Genomic DNA, 16,911 nt, shown 5'->3' on the forward strand with positions numbered 1-16,911 from the left:
AAAATTGGGCGGAGTCTTTAGAAACGGATTAAATATAGCGACAAGGGCGGGTTGCTATCAAAGTCAAGGTTGGGTTCTTATCGTTCCACCGGCTCCTGGAGTGTTCTTTTTTTCCTCGTAGTCGACTCTTGCTGGTGCAACCCGAGCGAAAATGCATGACCGCGAGCACTGTGACGCCTGAGGACTCCATTCACTGAGAAAGTAGCATACGCGCGTATGCCTCCCAAAGCTTGCAGAGATGGGTTTTTAGGCGAAGGTCTTACGCTGAATGTAATCCTAGGTACAATTTTCTGTTTGTTTTCCTTTAAAAATACAGTGATGCTCAGCAAAGGTGCAGTTAGCTAGTTTGTATCGCTCAGTCAAGGTTATCATGAACTTTAGAAGGTCACTGACAGGTCTGAGTTTTACTAAATGTCGTAGGACATTGATGTGGTTGTAAGATTGTATCCGTTTACTCTTTGCTCACAGCTCCAGCTCATTTTGTGTCCATAGCTGAAACTAGTCCCCATTATCCCATCCGTCCCTGCCTAACAGTAAAATTCGCTAGCTCGGCGATAGTTCTCATTGTCTATAGATGGGCTATGATGGACATTGACGGATGTGACCTATTATGAGTCATATCAGGTCACAGGGGTGGAGACTATCCTTTCGTCCGCACATCCAGCTTTATTCAGGACTACACAAGTCGAACCAAACCAAATCACTCCACATTCTCAGCAATAATGGCTACGCCCCACCAACCCCCCTCCTATCAATGTTTAACAATGCATGGAGTGGAGCGGTCCATGAGTTGTTACGGCCTGAGGGCGTTATCCCTTCAGAGATAGTTCAATCGTCAAAATCACGTTTCGACGAAATGAGCTCCGCTAGCTGACCACAGGATAATCTGCGTTACGTTCGCCATCTTCGCATGTCGACAAAAAAGCGTTTAACCAAATTGCCACCCGCCTCAGTCCAGTTTGGATATATCCGAATTCGGTTCATTAGGATTCCGGAAAACTTAATTTTGATTTATTAAAATCTCCAGTTATTTGCATCTCGACCACTTCCACGTCCTCAAAGAAACACTGTTTTCCACATGTTTTCGATTTTTGGCCGTTTGGCTTTTTAACGTAGCGGGAAAAGACATGGCGTCACAAAATCCGGTTTTGTCCAAACAGTGAAATGGCATTTGGTTCAGCGCCATTCGATAATTTCTTTTTTGGAGCCAGGAGTCCATGGCATGGGAACAACCCAGGAAACCTACACCCAGGAGATCTGCGCTCATAAGATCCATGCTCAGGAGACTTACGCTCGCGGGACCTACGTCCAGGGGGCCTTTGCTCACTTGACCTACGCCCACGGGGCCTACGCTCACGGGACCCACGCCCAGGAGGCCCACGCTCACTGCACCACGCCCAGGTGAGCTACGCTCACTGGACCTTTGCGCATGAGGCCTACGATGACGTCAGTCCCGAATTATGATGTCACTGTTGGCGGGCCCTTCGCCACCTATCACACAGAGAGAAAACGAAAGCTGACTGTTATAGACACAAGATAGCTGTGTCCGCTGCTGCATGCCCCTGCATCGCATCGCAGGAGGCCCACGCCACATTTGCGAAAGACTGAAATTCAGACAATTTCAAAATAAGCATGACAGTGATGGGCACGAAGAAGCTTTCTTGTCGGCTGGCCCAATCACCGTGCTGATTATAATTTTCATGCAATTATTCCATACCGCCCAGCAGAACTGATATGACTGGGGCGTTGCAATGGTGCACTGGTACCAATGTTTTTGCAGCGTCCCATGTGACAATAAAACGCATCAAAAAACCTTGGTCGCGACGTGTGTTGAACCCTCTTTAAGCCACTGGTCGGCAGGAGCTGGCTCCATGCTAATTCCGTTCAGCATTCTAACAAAAGAGCTAACAGGGCGGTACCGTGGCTGGACACCTGTGGGACCCAGTAGGTGATCTGAAATCATCATGTCCTACTTTGGTTAAACAAGCCGGGAACCGAGTCCAAATTATCTATGCGACGGTTTTGGCTCTGCCACAGGCGGAGATAAGAACACAAAAGGACACGGAAGGGCACGATTCTTTCACTGACTCTCCCCATTTTCGATGTCCCTCCAGATGAGGTGTCGGTCGCGGACAATCTGATGTTTTGGTCGAGTGTGGCTCACTTCGCCGCGGGCTCGCCGGTTGTAGCCCGTGGGTGAACTAAGGATCTATTTGGCGTCTGACGATTTACTCCATTGGCTCCCGGTCTGGTCACCGCCCCACGCCGCACCTCCGACTGGGAGGGGATTTGCTGTCACCGTCCCCTCGGTGAGTGCCCCGAAGAAAGCGAAAACCTGGCTGAACCTCCACTCGGCAAACAGAACATCCGGCCCGGACGCTACGCCTACCATCTACCCACGACGCCATTTCGGGCTGCATGAGCTAGGGGTGCCTGCCGCGGAGACGTGAGGAGCTGACACTCCAACGGCATTACTACACTTCCAGAGCATCATTTCAGTTGCACGTACCCGCCTGCAGTTAATAATTGACGGTAATTTAAGCGTTCACGTTCCTCTTTCAGTTTGGCTCAGCCAGATATCCTGCACCTTAGTGAATGGGCGTCTAAAAAGGACACAGAAGTAGCAAAACATGCTTCTCCAGTCCAGTAGCGGTTGCAAGCCGCGAAAATACTTGCAGTTACCTACACATCGAAGCGACTGTTTCCGCGGAGGATGAAAGGTTGTTCACCAGAGGGCTTTTGCGATTATCTGCCAGTTAGCATGACGCATACAAATAACAGAAACGCTACCTCAACGACAGGATAATCCGAATAATGATAGTCAGCGATAATGACCGCAATAATGCGTACAAGGGAGGGAACAACGGTAAGAACAAGCAACTGACAAGGGCGCGCTTGGTTTTGGGCAATGTTCGTTCAGCAGAATTCGCATTGCTTTCCATTCTGTTATCACAAAACCTGCATCCACGAGTATTAAAGAGTGCCGCACATCACTAAAGAACACGTCTAACTCAATGTTGCGCTGCAGCAGGCACGTGCTGTCCACCCTCTATCCTGCTGTGTGATACCTCCTCTTCAATGACAGCCAGAACAGGGTAAATACGATACTTCAGCTGGTTGGCGGACGTACCCGCCCAGCCGCAATGCTCACTTTCTGTTCTTCACGCTAGAAGTCCGCGATCAGCCGAAACTAAGGCCGATTGGGAAGATCTCTTGTGTGTGCTTCGTGAGAGACTTAAGACCCTTCGGGAGCCTGAGTTTCTCACACACATTTTGTGCAGGTTTCGGTGTGTTCACCGCGATCTTGACGACAAAGACCGCGTAGCGTCTCGTAGAATCTTTTCCATTACTTCATCAAAGTAAGACAAAAATGGTGCAACAGGCTCATTTTTAAACAAGTCAATTTGCAGGCCTAGGACCGCCCAGGGGGAGAAAAAGTAAGTGATGCGTTGCAAATGACACGATTTACAGATCACGTTGGCACGTGTAGTACGTAATAACGAAAATGTCGATGTATACAATGCTGTCATGAATGCAAATGCGTGGATATATATATATATATATATATATATATATATATATATATGCAGATATTTTCTATTTTACGTGAACTCACATAGCTTAAGAAAATATTTGATTACCGCGCATATACCCCTGTCCTAACCAGTGAGCAAATATCACATTCGGTAATCATCCTGTCACGATTACAGATTCGGCAGATTATAGGCAGCAAATTGACAACACTCAATTGGTACACAATGACGTTGTGGTATGGCCCTCATCAGCAAAGGTGTACAGAAGCATCATGATCTTTTAAGCATTTTATGCCAAATCATCTTCCTGGATACACCTCCAATATAAGGGATTAGCATGCACTGCTTGATCACTGTAATCAATATGAATCAACGCCCAAGGGGCTTTCCCACAAACACGTTTCAAAGAGGCTCGACGAGCAAAAATGAGGACCTAAGAGAAGACAAAAAATATCGTTTATTCAGAAGACACTGGGTTAGACCTATATTCTGTGCGTATGGCGGGGGGGAGGGTGGGCACTACCACATCCCCCAATGTTTAATTTGGCCCCCAACTGTGAGTCTGGCGCCTCCAGCCTTCTAGATCTTAAGTGCAGGCAGTGCATAAATAATGAACGTTTAATATTACATCAGCTTTGAGAAAGGTGTTTGGCATTGGTTTCAGTAGCAAAACGAGTGAAGGAAATGAATGTCAAGGTACATGAGGCACAAGGCACACACACGCACACACACACACATAATATGTATATATATATATATATATATATATATATATATATATATGTGCATATATGTGTGTGTGCGTTCCGACGACCACTTTGGTGGCGCAGTTGGGCAATGCACACGCCAATGATGGCGACAGGCCGTTGATCAAGCCTTCGGCAGGCTGGAATCTCTCTTATACCGTGTACGGTGTATGCGTTCGGCGCTAATCATGAGTAACCTCGTCTGTAACTTGCTGCACGAAGACAGCCAGGTGTCGCCTGTGTCCATTCCGTCAGATGTCGAGGGTTTCTTTTCGCTTATCGAGGTTGTGTTTGCACCAACGTTTCAGTTGCCCGTTGGATGCAAATCATTGCTTGACGTGGATATCACTAACCCTCCGACACACGATCCAACACACGGATGTTACACCCAGCCACTGTAGTAGCCATTACTTGGCCATTTCTATCTTGAACGTGAGGCGCAACAGAACAACAGCAACAAAAGGCATGCAAAACTATCACCGAATAAACACTGGTATGGCCTTCGCCTGATGAACGGTGGGATGCTTTCCCGACCATCGTGAAACTGCTGCCTGGCAAGCTTGCCCCACTGGTGGGAAGTCCAGAGTCACAACCAGCCCGCTCTCCCTGTGTCGGACGGTATTGAGGAACTCATAGCACAACGCTGTGCACTTCGTCACCCCGACGGGATGTGCGGGCAACTAAATCTTTGAGAGCATGTAACCAGCCGATATGACTGCCGCGAAGAAATCTAATGACACAAAGGGACGGCAAAGCCCGAAAGCGAGCACCGCATTATAATGACAAGGGACCATCGCTAGCAAAGCTTCCGGATGGGCTGAAAAACCAGTCCAACTGATTCATCGCTGCCATTAGGAGGGAGAGCTGCAACAAAGTGTTGACAGCGACTTCGCTGATTACACGGGATTGCCGTAGTAGACGGGTATGCAACGGTTTTCTGCCTACGACATGCCACTTAGCATCGACTAAAATGCGCTATGGTGTCGACGAGCACCAGCTGTGCTTGTTGTCGCGATGTCATAACGCTTTATATTGCCAAGCTCTGCCTTTCCGCCCCTATGCCAGCACATTATCAACAGGTCACCTCTCTGATGATCCCATAGAAGTGGACGATATCTCTGGTGGGGCATATTCTTGATCTGACTACATTAGAAACCTTCAAACCAACCTTGCTTATTCCCATCGTACATCTGATATGGTGCACGAGCAGCTTACGGCACGTTTTACATCAAATGGTCTGATACCTTGAGCCAGCATGAGGTTTGTAGAAGTCAATTAACTGATAACGCAATCCTGAACATTTAAAGTAGCATATTTGATTCATAGATGTTGGCAGGTAGCGCTTATCACCCAGTAAACACATCAAAGACATTTAGCAGTGTCTATCACCGCTGGCTGTTTGAAGTGTCAACATTCCACCACATGCTACGCCCCTGACTATTCGGCTGCTCACACGGGCCTTTACAATATACTTATAGGGCTTGAACTTGAGCAACCCCAAAACCTGCAGTGCATATCGTCACGCTGGCGCGGCACAGCTTACACAATGCGCAGATGATTGTCAAGTATTTTGCAACAAAACATTTATGAAGTCTAGACGAACTGGTAAATGCCATTGAGAAAAGCTTACTTTCTGTGCAAGAGTATCACATACAACGGAAGGAATGAGAACCGATAAAGACCTAGTTGATAACTGACTCTTTGGAACATGATCGCGCTTCAGAAGCCTGTCCCCCAGGCAGGATTGTTCGGACGATCGAATACTGTCAGTAAAGTCGATGCAATAACGTGCGTCTTATTTTTCATGTGACGGTGCGGAGCGTCCTAGGATTCTAGTGATGCTATTACGTGTTTTACACATGAGGCCAAGGGACCGCATGTGTAGAACAGTGCATTCGCTAGCGTCGCCGAATATCCTTTGCTGCACATTTGTAAGTGCATCGGGCGCTGTGCAGGTGCTGCGTTTGAAACACTTTTTCAACCCACAGTGATAGCAGACCATTGAAAGGAAGATTCTTGTCGGTGCCGTTTGGGGGTAGCTAGGCTGGCTGAGCGTGAATAAGCCAACAGCACCGAACATGAGTACATTAGTGTAACCACGTGGCCATTAAAGAGCCAGGTCAAGTTGCGACCTTGTTACAATCAGCGTGTACAAAGTGACATTGGCACAAGGGATGTTTCGTTTACCACACGTTCAAAGCGAGGCCTGTGAGGGCTGTTTTTCGTTCAGACACAACAGCTCGTAACAGTGTGCCCCGCAACTGCAGCAGGCTCGCAATGCTTGCTCAGTGAAACAGGCGGTGAAGAGGCATTCTTTAGGAAATCCAAATACATTTGAGCAGGCGCTCAGGAACATTTTTTTTTTTAAATGATGCACGGAGGAGTCCTCTATGTTCTAATTTACAAGAACTGACATGCGCATGTTTTGTCGAAGAACTGTGTTGTGCTGCAAGTGCGCATATTGACAGATTGCATAGCCACATACAATGCTTAAGCTCTATGCCGGTGAATTTTTAAGATTTAAAAAAGGAGTTCATTTTAGGGTGATTTAACGCGCTACCGACGTCACATATTTCACCTACCGTTTACACTGAATTCGTGGCAAATATTATTCTTGCTCATCACATTCTTAGCACAGCCTGGATGATGACATATTTTGCACTTTCTCGTTGTAGTCCAAGCACGAACCCTGCATTAATCCTTAGTCATCATCATCAAGGAACCGGCTAGCCGTTGCCATCCTCGGTATCAGGTATCATGCTTGATTTTAAAATATCCAACAGCCAGCTTTAACTCATTTTGTCGTTTTTTTTCTTCTCCGAAATGCTTTTCTTCGAAGTGGCAGGACCCACCACGACCTGGAGAAAATCAACGCGCTCTATGCATGTATATACGCATGACGCCTGATTTTCTTGGTTGCGTAGAGGCAGATGGTTGCCGTAACAAAGCAAACATAAAAGCCTTAGAAATAAATGGCCCAAATCCGATATTCTCTCTTGGAGCAACCCCACATTCCACATCAGTGGCGATACCGTTCTCCAGGGTGCTATCGCAGCCCCATCCCCGCTCGCGGCAGAGCCGATTTCACTGGTTGCGTGACTTGGACTCGGTTCCCCGTTTGTTCCACAAGAGCAAAACATGAGATCCCCAAATCATTGTTGGATCTTCCAGGCGTCAGACCGCGACACCGGCCCTGTGAACGTTGCTGGTTAAAGACAAATATACATCCAGCATGACAATCCGTGCCGAATAATGGATTTCAAAGTCTGCAAAACACCAGGTTAATTTTGAAGACCACACACGCGTTGCAAAATTGCTGCACAAACTTGAGACAAGCTTATCATTGCAATGCCTCCCAAGTTGGGGTACCAGTGGTCAGTCTGCAATCATCGCAAGGACATTATACGAAGCAGGAAGCTCAGGTCCAATGACACAAACATGTCATCAAAGCCCATTGTCAAGACGCCTCTGTGTAATTTTCGTCACTGCGTTCCCCACCCTTCACCCTTCCCTGAAGGGTGGGGTGAGGGAGTTCCCACACCCTTCCGTTCCGTTAGCAATGACGCGGTGCGGTGCAGAGGCATGAAACAGCGGACAACGCTATCTCATGTCTGTAACACTCAGCTTTCGTTCACCCTCTCCACAATTGGTGGCAATGGGCCCACCAACAATGACTCGATAACTCGGTGCCGACGTCACCATAGGCCTCATGCGCGTAGGTACAGTGAGCGTAGGCCTTCTGAGCGTAGGTCCTGCTAGCACAGGTCCAGTGAGCGTAGGTTCTGGGAGCATAAGTCCTGTGAGTTTAGGTCCTGTGGGCGTAGGTCTTGTGAGCGTAGTTCTTGTGAGCATAGGCCTCTTGATGCGCCACCCCTTCGAAGACTTGGAGCTGTCCTCAGGAAAATTCCGCATACGCACCTGTCTTTGTGAGACACTGCTCTTTTGGCTTTTGTTCCGTTTAGCTTTTTGCTTTGGGTTTCCAAACAAATGGTTCCAAAATTTCCTCGTGCTAAGACAGGGGTCTCAGGCAATTTGCCGTCAAGGCGCGAATAAAGAAATGAGGCATCAGATGGTTTTCCCTCTGGAAAGCAGAAGCAATTATTTGGCGGGAAATGAACAGAAGCGCCTCATGCGTCACTCTCGTCAAAGATAGCGTTTACATTTTCCTTCCATGGTGATTCTACATGAAGGCTGGTGCCACGCACGTGTTGGACAGTGGGGCGCAGAGTGGGGGCGCGGAGGGTTATGCAAGCACAAACGTCGTGTTGTCGGGGATGTGTATGTTATAGACTTAGGCAAGGCTGTATAGGAAAGGCTTAGGGACAGGTGGGTCGAGAGGACCATGCGTGTAATAAAGGACGTTGATCCTGAGGTCTTAAGACCGGGTGTAGTTATTAGCCCCGCCCATTTTTTTTTGAGGCTACTGACATTCCTGTGTCCCTGAGAGGTATACGATTAACTGTTTGTTCAAGGTAATTTCGATTGTGTTTGTTGATGGAAAACAGTCCTAGACGTTTTGGCATATGACCATCAGGTACCTTGGTCATGGTAGAAACACAGGGTACCACAGTGTTTTGGAGGACATCTATTTGAATGCCACGTTCATGATAACAACTTGGGTACAATTTTCTTCATATTCATGATGCAAACTCTTAAAAATATAGGAGAGACTTGCACCCATATTGCCCTTTGCTGGAGTCCATGGTGATGAGCAGCATCACCTGTGGAACATGCAGTGTTGTTGGTATGAGGAAGCATTTCTGGCTGACTAGCATTCCATTTGCACATAGATGGTCTTGATCACAACATTTTTATGGCTGTTTTTCAATTATGCTTAATTCTACCCAGTATATCAGAATGTATGATTTGTCAGTAAATTATGTTCATCTCACAGCAATATTGCATAGACATGTATCACAGCAAAGGGATTTTTTGTGGGCTGGCCAAGTGCTACTCTTTTCTGATCTGTGCTGCTACAGACAAAACCATTTATTGCGTGCTAATGATGGCTGCTCGTATGGTGCACAGATGAGATGTTATTGTTAATTATTTATCAAGGCTTATTTTCCAATCAAGTTCAGTAATCTGTTGCCAGCCATTTATGTATGGAAATCATTGCAAGGTTGGATTCTTAAGAGTTAAAAGCCTATTTCAGAAAATAGCTTCCACTGCATTTGGTACAATCTGATTGTTATGGTATGAACAACATCCCATCCAATCATAGGTCATCCTAGAATGTGTTTCATGAATTATATAACACACATATATATATATATATATATATATATATATATATATATATATATATGTATATATATATATGTATATATATATGTATATGTAATACAAGATATGCTCCATAGATATGTAGTGTGCTTGGGTATGGTGCATACCTGGCAGTGATAGGTGTTCCTCTGATTGCAAAGCATGTCCACATGAGAATTCTGTTTGTTTAGTCACTGACACTCTGACTTATGAGAGTTATGATATGTAGCATCCTGTGATACTCAAAATATCACATCATACCCTAAGTGCTCTCATTTCATATCTTTAAGATTTATTCAAACATTCTCACCAAAAAAATCATTGGCGGACATCCATTTCAGAGTGTGGAACCCATTGGACTGCAATGTGTTGGACTATCATGCACATGAAGATGCATGATTTGTTGAGCTGTTCAGCCTGTGTTGTATTCTTTTCTCACCAAGCTGGTCCTGTTTTCTGGCAGTGTGATGGCACAGTGAGCAGTATTATTGTCTAGTCTGGCGACAAGACCCAGGATGTCATACCCGAACCGGGCGCCATTCAGAGCCAGCCCGACGCCGTGGTCGCCGACGGCGGGGTCGTGCCGGCCGCCGGCCTCACCCGGCCGCTGGACGCCGGTGGGCTCGCCGCGTGCCGGTGGCGCCCGGCCCTGGTCGCCTCAGCCGGCCGGCCGGCCCGTCGCTGGCCCCGGCGGGCCCGTCGGGCCGGTGCTCGCCTCCCCTGCACGGTCGGGCACGCCCGTGCTGTCGGGCCGGTCGGTGACGCCCGACCTGTCGCCGGGCCGCGCCACCGCTGCCGGCCGGATGACGCCGGCTCACCAGCCCGCCTCGCCGGGCGCCCAGATGACGCGCGACGGACGCCCGATGACGCCCCAGCGCCTGTTTTCGCCCAGCAGAATGCTGGGCTCCCCGCCAGCACAGGTAGGCATTGGAGGTTGTACTGTGACTAAGCTGCTTGCTCCGGGCTGTGTGACGGTTGGGAGCGATGCCCGCTGGAAGCCTGGTAACTCTGGTCTTATCATGCTGGGCATGCAGGTGTACTGGGCCTACTGCCTCAGCTGCTGACATGCTGTCCCCAAAACTATGCACCTGAAATGAGTTTGAGGCTCTTGATCAGTTATCAGGCCCCTGAAAACTGAAAATTGAAAGCTCTTAAGGATACTGAGGCCGGAGAACATCCTTAGTGACACCATAAATGCAATCTCCATATCTTCTCACGAAATGTGAGGAAGTACACCTCAGTTGTAACTGATCGTATCAAACAGATCTTTCCTTCTTACTCGAGCACATAATTGTCATAGTCGGCCATGTTTACAATGCCTTGGGCTCGAAGCCCGACGTCGCCAAGCCTCTGAACGCCGCCGCCATTGGCCGAAGGCATGTTTCTCGGAGGCCGGCTGTCGATCCGGAAACCGTCGACTGCTGAGCTTACGTCACTGGTGGCTGCTCCAATAATAGCTCTGGGCGCTAGCGAGCGTCAACAAATTCACAGCTTTTTACGCTGGTGCGGTACCTTTCCGCCGTTCTGGTGCGGGGCACGAGTGCGGTTTGTTGGGTCGGTTCTGTTGGCTGGGATGGAGCGGCCCCGGCCCTGTACCTCACTGTCTTTCGCGCTTCAGATAGGTATCTAAGGGCTTTGGCTGATCGACTGTGTTATTCTCGCAGGAAATCGGATAACTTCTACTTCCTGCCATGGTATTTCCTGTACCTGTATTTTTCTGCCTTTGGCTCTGCCGTATGCCTTGCCACGATGTGTATCCATGTGCCTTGCCACGATGTGGCAACTGCCTGGCGGCAAGAGCTGTTCAGTGCGAGGACTGGTTTTGGGGGCGGCCTGTTTGGTGTGAGATGCCTCCTGGGAAGAAAGCTTTTCGGTGCTAGGACTGATAGTGGTGGGTGTGTGGGGCAGGGAGAGGGGGCGGCCCGTTTGGTGTGAGACATCTGTTGGTGGAGAGAGCTGTTCTCTGCGATGGCGTCTTGGTGGTGGGTGGGTGGGTGGGTGGATGGATGGGGGTGGGGTTAGGGTTGTGGTTGGGGCTGGGGTTGGGATTGGGATTGGGATTGGGATTGGGATTGGGTTGGGGTTGGGGTTGGGGGTGGAGGTGGAGGTGGAAGGTGGAGGTGGAGGTGGAGGTGGAGGTAGAGGTAGAGGTAGAGGTAGAGGTAGAGGTAGAGGTAGAGGTGGGGGTGGGGGTGGGGTAGGGGTAGGGGTAGGGGTAGGGGTGGGGGTGGGAGCGGGGGCGGCCTGTTTGGTGTGAGACGCCTACTGGGGGAGAGAGCTGTTCGGTGCGAGGACCGATGGTGGTGGGGTTGGGAGTGGAGGGGGGGGGGGGGGGGGGGGGGGGGGGGGGGAGACGGCCTGTTTGGTGTGAAACGCCTGCTGGGGGAGGGGGGAGGGGAGAGCTGTTCGGTGCGAGGACTGATGGTAGTAGGGGGTGAGAGGGTGTGGCCTGTGTGGCGGAGGTGACCTGTTTGATGTGACACGCCTGCTGGCTGGGAAGAGGACTGAGCGGTGCCTGCTGCAGGCGGGCGGGCCGGCCCAAGGTGACGAGCCGCCCAGCTCGCAAGAGATCATCGACAAACAGTCGCAGGAATACGTCGACGAGAAGCTGGCCGAGTTCCAGGCAGCCATCCACCACCTGCAGGGTAAGTGTCTGCTCGGCTTCTTATAAACTGCGAGTTGCGGGTTAAGTCTGGGGCCGTGTCGACAGCCCCCACCGAAGCATATTCGGTGGGGGCATCGAATTCTATGAGGGCAATTTTGATGAACCCGGCACCAAACGAAAGATTGTTCAATTGTCTTGGGGCAATCCATTTCCCTTTTTAGTCAAGAAATGCCAAAGTCCCAGACGTACGGAGCCAAAGTTTTCATGCACAGTACGCCGTGAATTGTCCAACCTTTGCGCCGTGTCCAATGGTCTCCGTGGCTCAATGGGTAACGTGCTGGTTCCATTACATGCTGTCCGGGATTGTACAGTGGTTGCGAAATGTAAGGCGCGGTAAGTATGAAAGTGAATTGAGATGGCCTGGCTCTCCGCCACCTCCAAGGTAGGTATCTGCGCCGCCAGGCGGCAACGCCCCGAGCTCGGGCTCGGGCTCGGGCTCGGGCTCGGGCTCGGGCTCGGGCTCGGGCTCGGGCTCGGGCTTGGACTCGGGCTCGGACTCGGACTCGGACTCGGACTCGGACTCGGACTCGGGCTCGGGCTCGGGCTCGGGCTCGGGCTCGGACTCGGACTCGGACTCGGACTCGGGCTCGGGCTCGGGCTCGGGCTTGCGCTGGGGCTCCGCTAGTACCCGGTGCACTCCTTGTGAACGGCATTTGCTTGCGATGCTAGCGAGGGCTTTATGCCACCCCCTACGCGAGCAATTTTTTTGGATTAGGCTGGGAAGGATAATTTTCTGAGGCATTCGGGAAGCATAGTTTATATACTGAACACAACTGAGATGAACACAATCATGAAACGAATCTTGATGTCCCTATCTTAGTCCTGTGGTGTGGCTTAACGATTTCTCACTTTCCATCACCTTGTCGCCGAACACACTGCAGCCAATTTATTCAAACAATGCGCACTTCCTGGGAGTCAAGGGATCGTATTCAACGGCATATTCCACCGCTTTCTGATCTGCATCCCGTTCTAGCTAACGCCCTGCTCTGTTCTGACGCCCTGTTCTGACCCCTCCCCCCAATGCGTTCTGACGTCCTGTCCTGGTTGATGCCATGCTCCGTTCTGGCGCCCTGTTGTGTTCCGACGCCTTGTTCTGGATGACGGCTGTACACACGAGCGTGTGCTGTGCGTACAGACAAGCCGGCGGGATTAGCTCTTCACATCTGCCATACGCGTCACCTGTCCAGACGTCTGGCACTGGGGGTCGGCCGCTCTTGCTCGGCGACCGTCTGCCGGTTCGGTCGGCGACCTGACCCAGCTGACCGCGGCTGGGACGTGTGTGCGTGCGCGTCGCGTCGGCGCGGGAGTCGGCCGTGCCCGCCGGCCGTGCCCGCTGCGCCGATTCTCCGCTCGTGGGAGCGGGCCCGATATGGCGCGCCACCTGGCGGCCGGCTGGCACGTGACCGCACCGCCATTAGCTAATGACGTGGTGCGGCCGCCGAGCCCGGGTGTCCGCGTCGCCTGGCGACCCTGCCAGCCTGATTTCATCTGATGGGACGGCGCCGAGTCAAGTGTCAGTCGCGCCGCCTGGCGACCCTGCCGACCCGGCGAGCATCTGATGAGACGGCGCAGAGTCGAGCGTTCGTCCGTTACATCAGAGCGGCTGCTTACAGTTGTGCAGGGTAGCGCGAAATGGTCCCGCTACGTTAGGTCCGGGTGACAGCCTAGGCTTTAAGCAGCAGTTTTACAGGGGTTCTATCAGTAGCACTTGACGTTGGCAAGAGTGGGATCCGATTGTAGCCTGTTCGCTGTCATGCGCTGTGATTGTAGCCTGTTCGCTGCCATGGGATCCGATTGTAGCCTGTTCACTACCATGGGCTGCGCTTACGGCCTATTCGCTGCTATGGGCTGTGATTATAGCCTGTTGGCTGCCATGGGCTGTGATTGTAGGCTGTTGGCTGCCATGGGCTGTGATTGTAGGCTGTTAGCTGCCATGGGCTGCGATTGTAGGCTGTTGGCTGCCATGGGCTGTGATGGTAGGCTGTTGGCTGCCATGGGCTGCGGTTGTAGGCTGTTGGCTGCCATGGGCTGTGATGGTAGGCTGTTGGCTGCCATGGGCTGTGATTGTAGGCTGTTGGCTGCCATGGGCTGTGATTTCAAGGGAGTCTGGAAACAAAGCGCACGGTTTTGAGCGGAAAGTTCGAGTGGGGTGTATGTAAAGGCTGACATGCTACTTAATGCAAACGGCTGCTGCGAAGGACATATATCAATTTAATCCGACACATTTAGCGGTGACCAAAGTCTTCTTTCCTGTGAAACATATGGCGACATATCGATACCTCCCGCTCTTCACTGATGTCAAATAAGGTGGCACAGCTTATCACGTTTTGAACTGTGCAGTGAATGTTGCCGTTTTCTCGACCCGGACGACACTACCTGCTTGTGAAGCCTTGGTGTGAACAATCCACGCATGCAGCCATGGCGCCAAGCAGGCCAACAGAGTTAGAGATGGTATTATTTTGACGGGATTAGTGAGTCGAAACTTTGAACTCGTAAGTGCAACTGCGATAACTGTTCTCCATTGGTTGGCGCATTGACCTATTGCCCGGAGATCACTCAGGTTCCTAACTTCTCAGGAGGCCGGTCAACATTGTGCCGACAGAGAACTCATGTCGTTGATTAGCTGAATAATTTGCGGCTAGATAGGTTATATTTTGGGTAGCTAAATTTGAGAATTAAAGGTTGGCCGTAGCATAGACGCATTTTGCCTGATGTATTTGCGAGACAAATATATTACAATGTAAGTTAGTGTTTTGACACAAGGATTGCATCCAAAAAAACGAGTCCAGAAAACGTGAATTTGTCAGCATCGCTAGAAATAGTAATGTTCTCGTAATTTTGAAAGCCTGTCGTAAAACACGAGGTTTTCCATCTGAATTGGCACTTGGAGTGTGCAGCTCGTCATTCTTACCCGTTTAAGTGCCAACGATGTGAGGTGTTGACTTGCGCCGTTCGACGCCGTTTGTGCCCTGTCACTAACCCTACTCACACTACTTGTTCCAGTGTTGGCAGCAAGCGGGTGGAACGGTTTCGGTCAGCTGGTATTAATCGGCTAAAGCCTGATGCCAGAAACTGGCGGCAAAAACTGGTAAAACAAAATAACAGCTGATGTCTGTGGCGCTGTAGGCCGAGACCGGGCAGCGGCTGTTCTCCACTATCCCTAGCACAGCGGCGCTGATCTGCGACCTAACAGTGATTGTGGTAGGGGGCCCGGGCTATGCGGCTATGTTATGGTCTGGAGCACAGTTACTGACCTTTGGTCCAGCGGTGGTGACATCAGGCGGGGACTCGACTATGTCCCCTTCTGTGGTCGGCAGCGCTGCTACTGACCTTTGGTCCAGCGGTGGTGACATCAGGCGGGGACTCGACTATGTCCCCTTCCGTGGTCGGCAGCGCTGCTACTGACCTTTGGTCCAGCGGTGGTGACATCAGGCGGGGACTCGACTGTGTCCCATCTCCGCGGTCGGCGGCGCTGCTACTGATGTTTGATCCAGCGGCGGGGACATCAGGCGGGGACTCGACTATGTCCCGTCTCTGCGGTTGGCAGCGCTGCTGCTGACGTATCATCTGACGATGATGATGTGGGAGTACTATGTACTGGTCTGTACCATGTGCGTGCTCCATAGTCAGGGACACGCTTCATTACGCTCGACCAAGCGGTACTGATGTGGAACGAAAACTGGACCACACCCAATCATGACCTGGGGCTCCGCCGCTTATATTTGACCCAGCAATGGCGACTGGGGACGGAAACCGGGCTACGTGCTCTCCACAGCCGGGAGCACTGCTGCTACTATGTGACCCGGGGTGTGATAACGCCAGACGGGTGCGCCCTCTCCACAGTCCGGAGCACCGCTGCTGCTGTGTGACCCGGGGTGGGATAACGCCAGACGGGGGCGCCCTCTCCACGGTCCGGAGCACCGCTGCTGCTGTGTGACCCGGGGTGTGATAACGCCAGACGGGGGCGCCCTCTCCACAGTCCGGAGCACCGCTGCTGCTGTGTGACCCGGGGTGGGATAACGCCAGACGGGGGCGCCCTCTCCACGGTCCGGAGCACTGCTGCTGCTATGTGACCCGGGGTGTGATAACGCCAGACGGGGGCGCCCTCTCCACAGTCCGGAGCACCGCTGCTGCTGTGTGACCCGGGGTGGGATAACGCCAGACGGGGGCGCCCTCTCCACGGTCCGGAGCACCGCTGCTGCTGTGTGACCCGGGGTGGGATAACGCTAGACGGAGACCAGACGGTGCGGATCTCCACGGTCCGGAGCACTGCCGCCAGCGTCTGACTGATCGGCGGTGACGTGCGGCGGAGACCGGGCCATGTTGCCTTTGGCGGCGAGGCTGTTTTGGTGACGTTTGTGGCGGCGTCGGCTAAGGTCAGCGGGGACAGGCCTCGTGCCGTTGTCGGGGCGAGCGGCCGTCGGAGAGGAGGTGCCGGCCCTCCCGCGGCCCCATGGTAGACTTCGAACGCCAGACACCACTGTCATACTTTCTCCATAGGGCTGGCATCACCATAGCACCCTGTAGCGGGACTCGCCGCCACAGAATATGCTTCTGATTTGCAGCAGTTTTGACGTCTCTGGCCTTCCTAGCCGCTACCGGTCCAAACGCACCGCAGTAGGGACTGAATTTGGGTGAGACAATACGAAAAGTGTGCATGCTGAAGGATCACTCAATTTACTTACGTTTGTGTCAGGTTAAT

General features: G+C 51.4%; 1 protein-coding gene across 3 annotated transcripts in view; it reads left to right on the plus strand.

The window, feature by feature from the left end:
• Positions 1–16,911, plus strand: part of LOC119093890 (nesprin-1) — a 44,598-nt gene that overhangs the window by 2,119 nt on the left and 25,568 nt on the right. For 2 of the 3 annotated variants that reach the window (XM_037216901.1, XM_037216900.1), the window contains exons 2-3: positions 10,008–10,464; positions 12,069–12,189. In XM_037216901.1, the coding sequence (XP_037072796.1) occupies positions 10,060–10,464; positions 12,069–12,189 (526 nt within the window). In that variant the 5' untranslated portion in view covers positions 10,008–10,059. Of the gene's footprint in view, positions 1–8,485; positions 8,606–10,007; positions 10,465–12,068; positions 12,190–16,911 lie in introns of those variants that run through there. The other variant, XM_037216902.1, reaches the window with a different exon arrangement.

The sequence above is a fragment of the Pollicipes pollicipes genome, unplaced genomic scaffold (genome assembly GCF_011947565.3).
Source record: "Pollicipes pollicipes isolate AB1234 unplaced genomic scaffold, Ppol_2.1 Scaffold_4002;HRSCAF=4701_pilon_pilon_pilon, whole genome shotgun sequence".
Taxonomy (NCBI): Eukaryota; Metazoa; Arthropoda; class Thecostraca; order Pollicipedomorpha; family Pollicipedidae; genus Pollicipes; species Pollicipes pollicipes.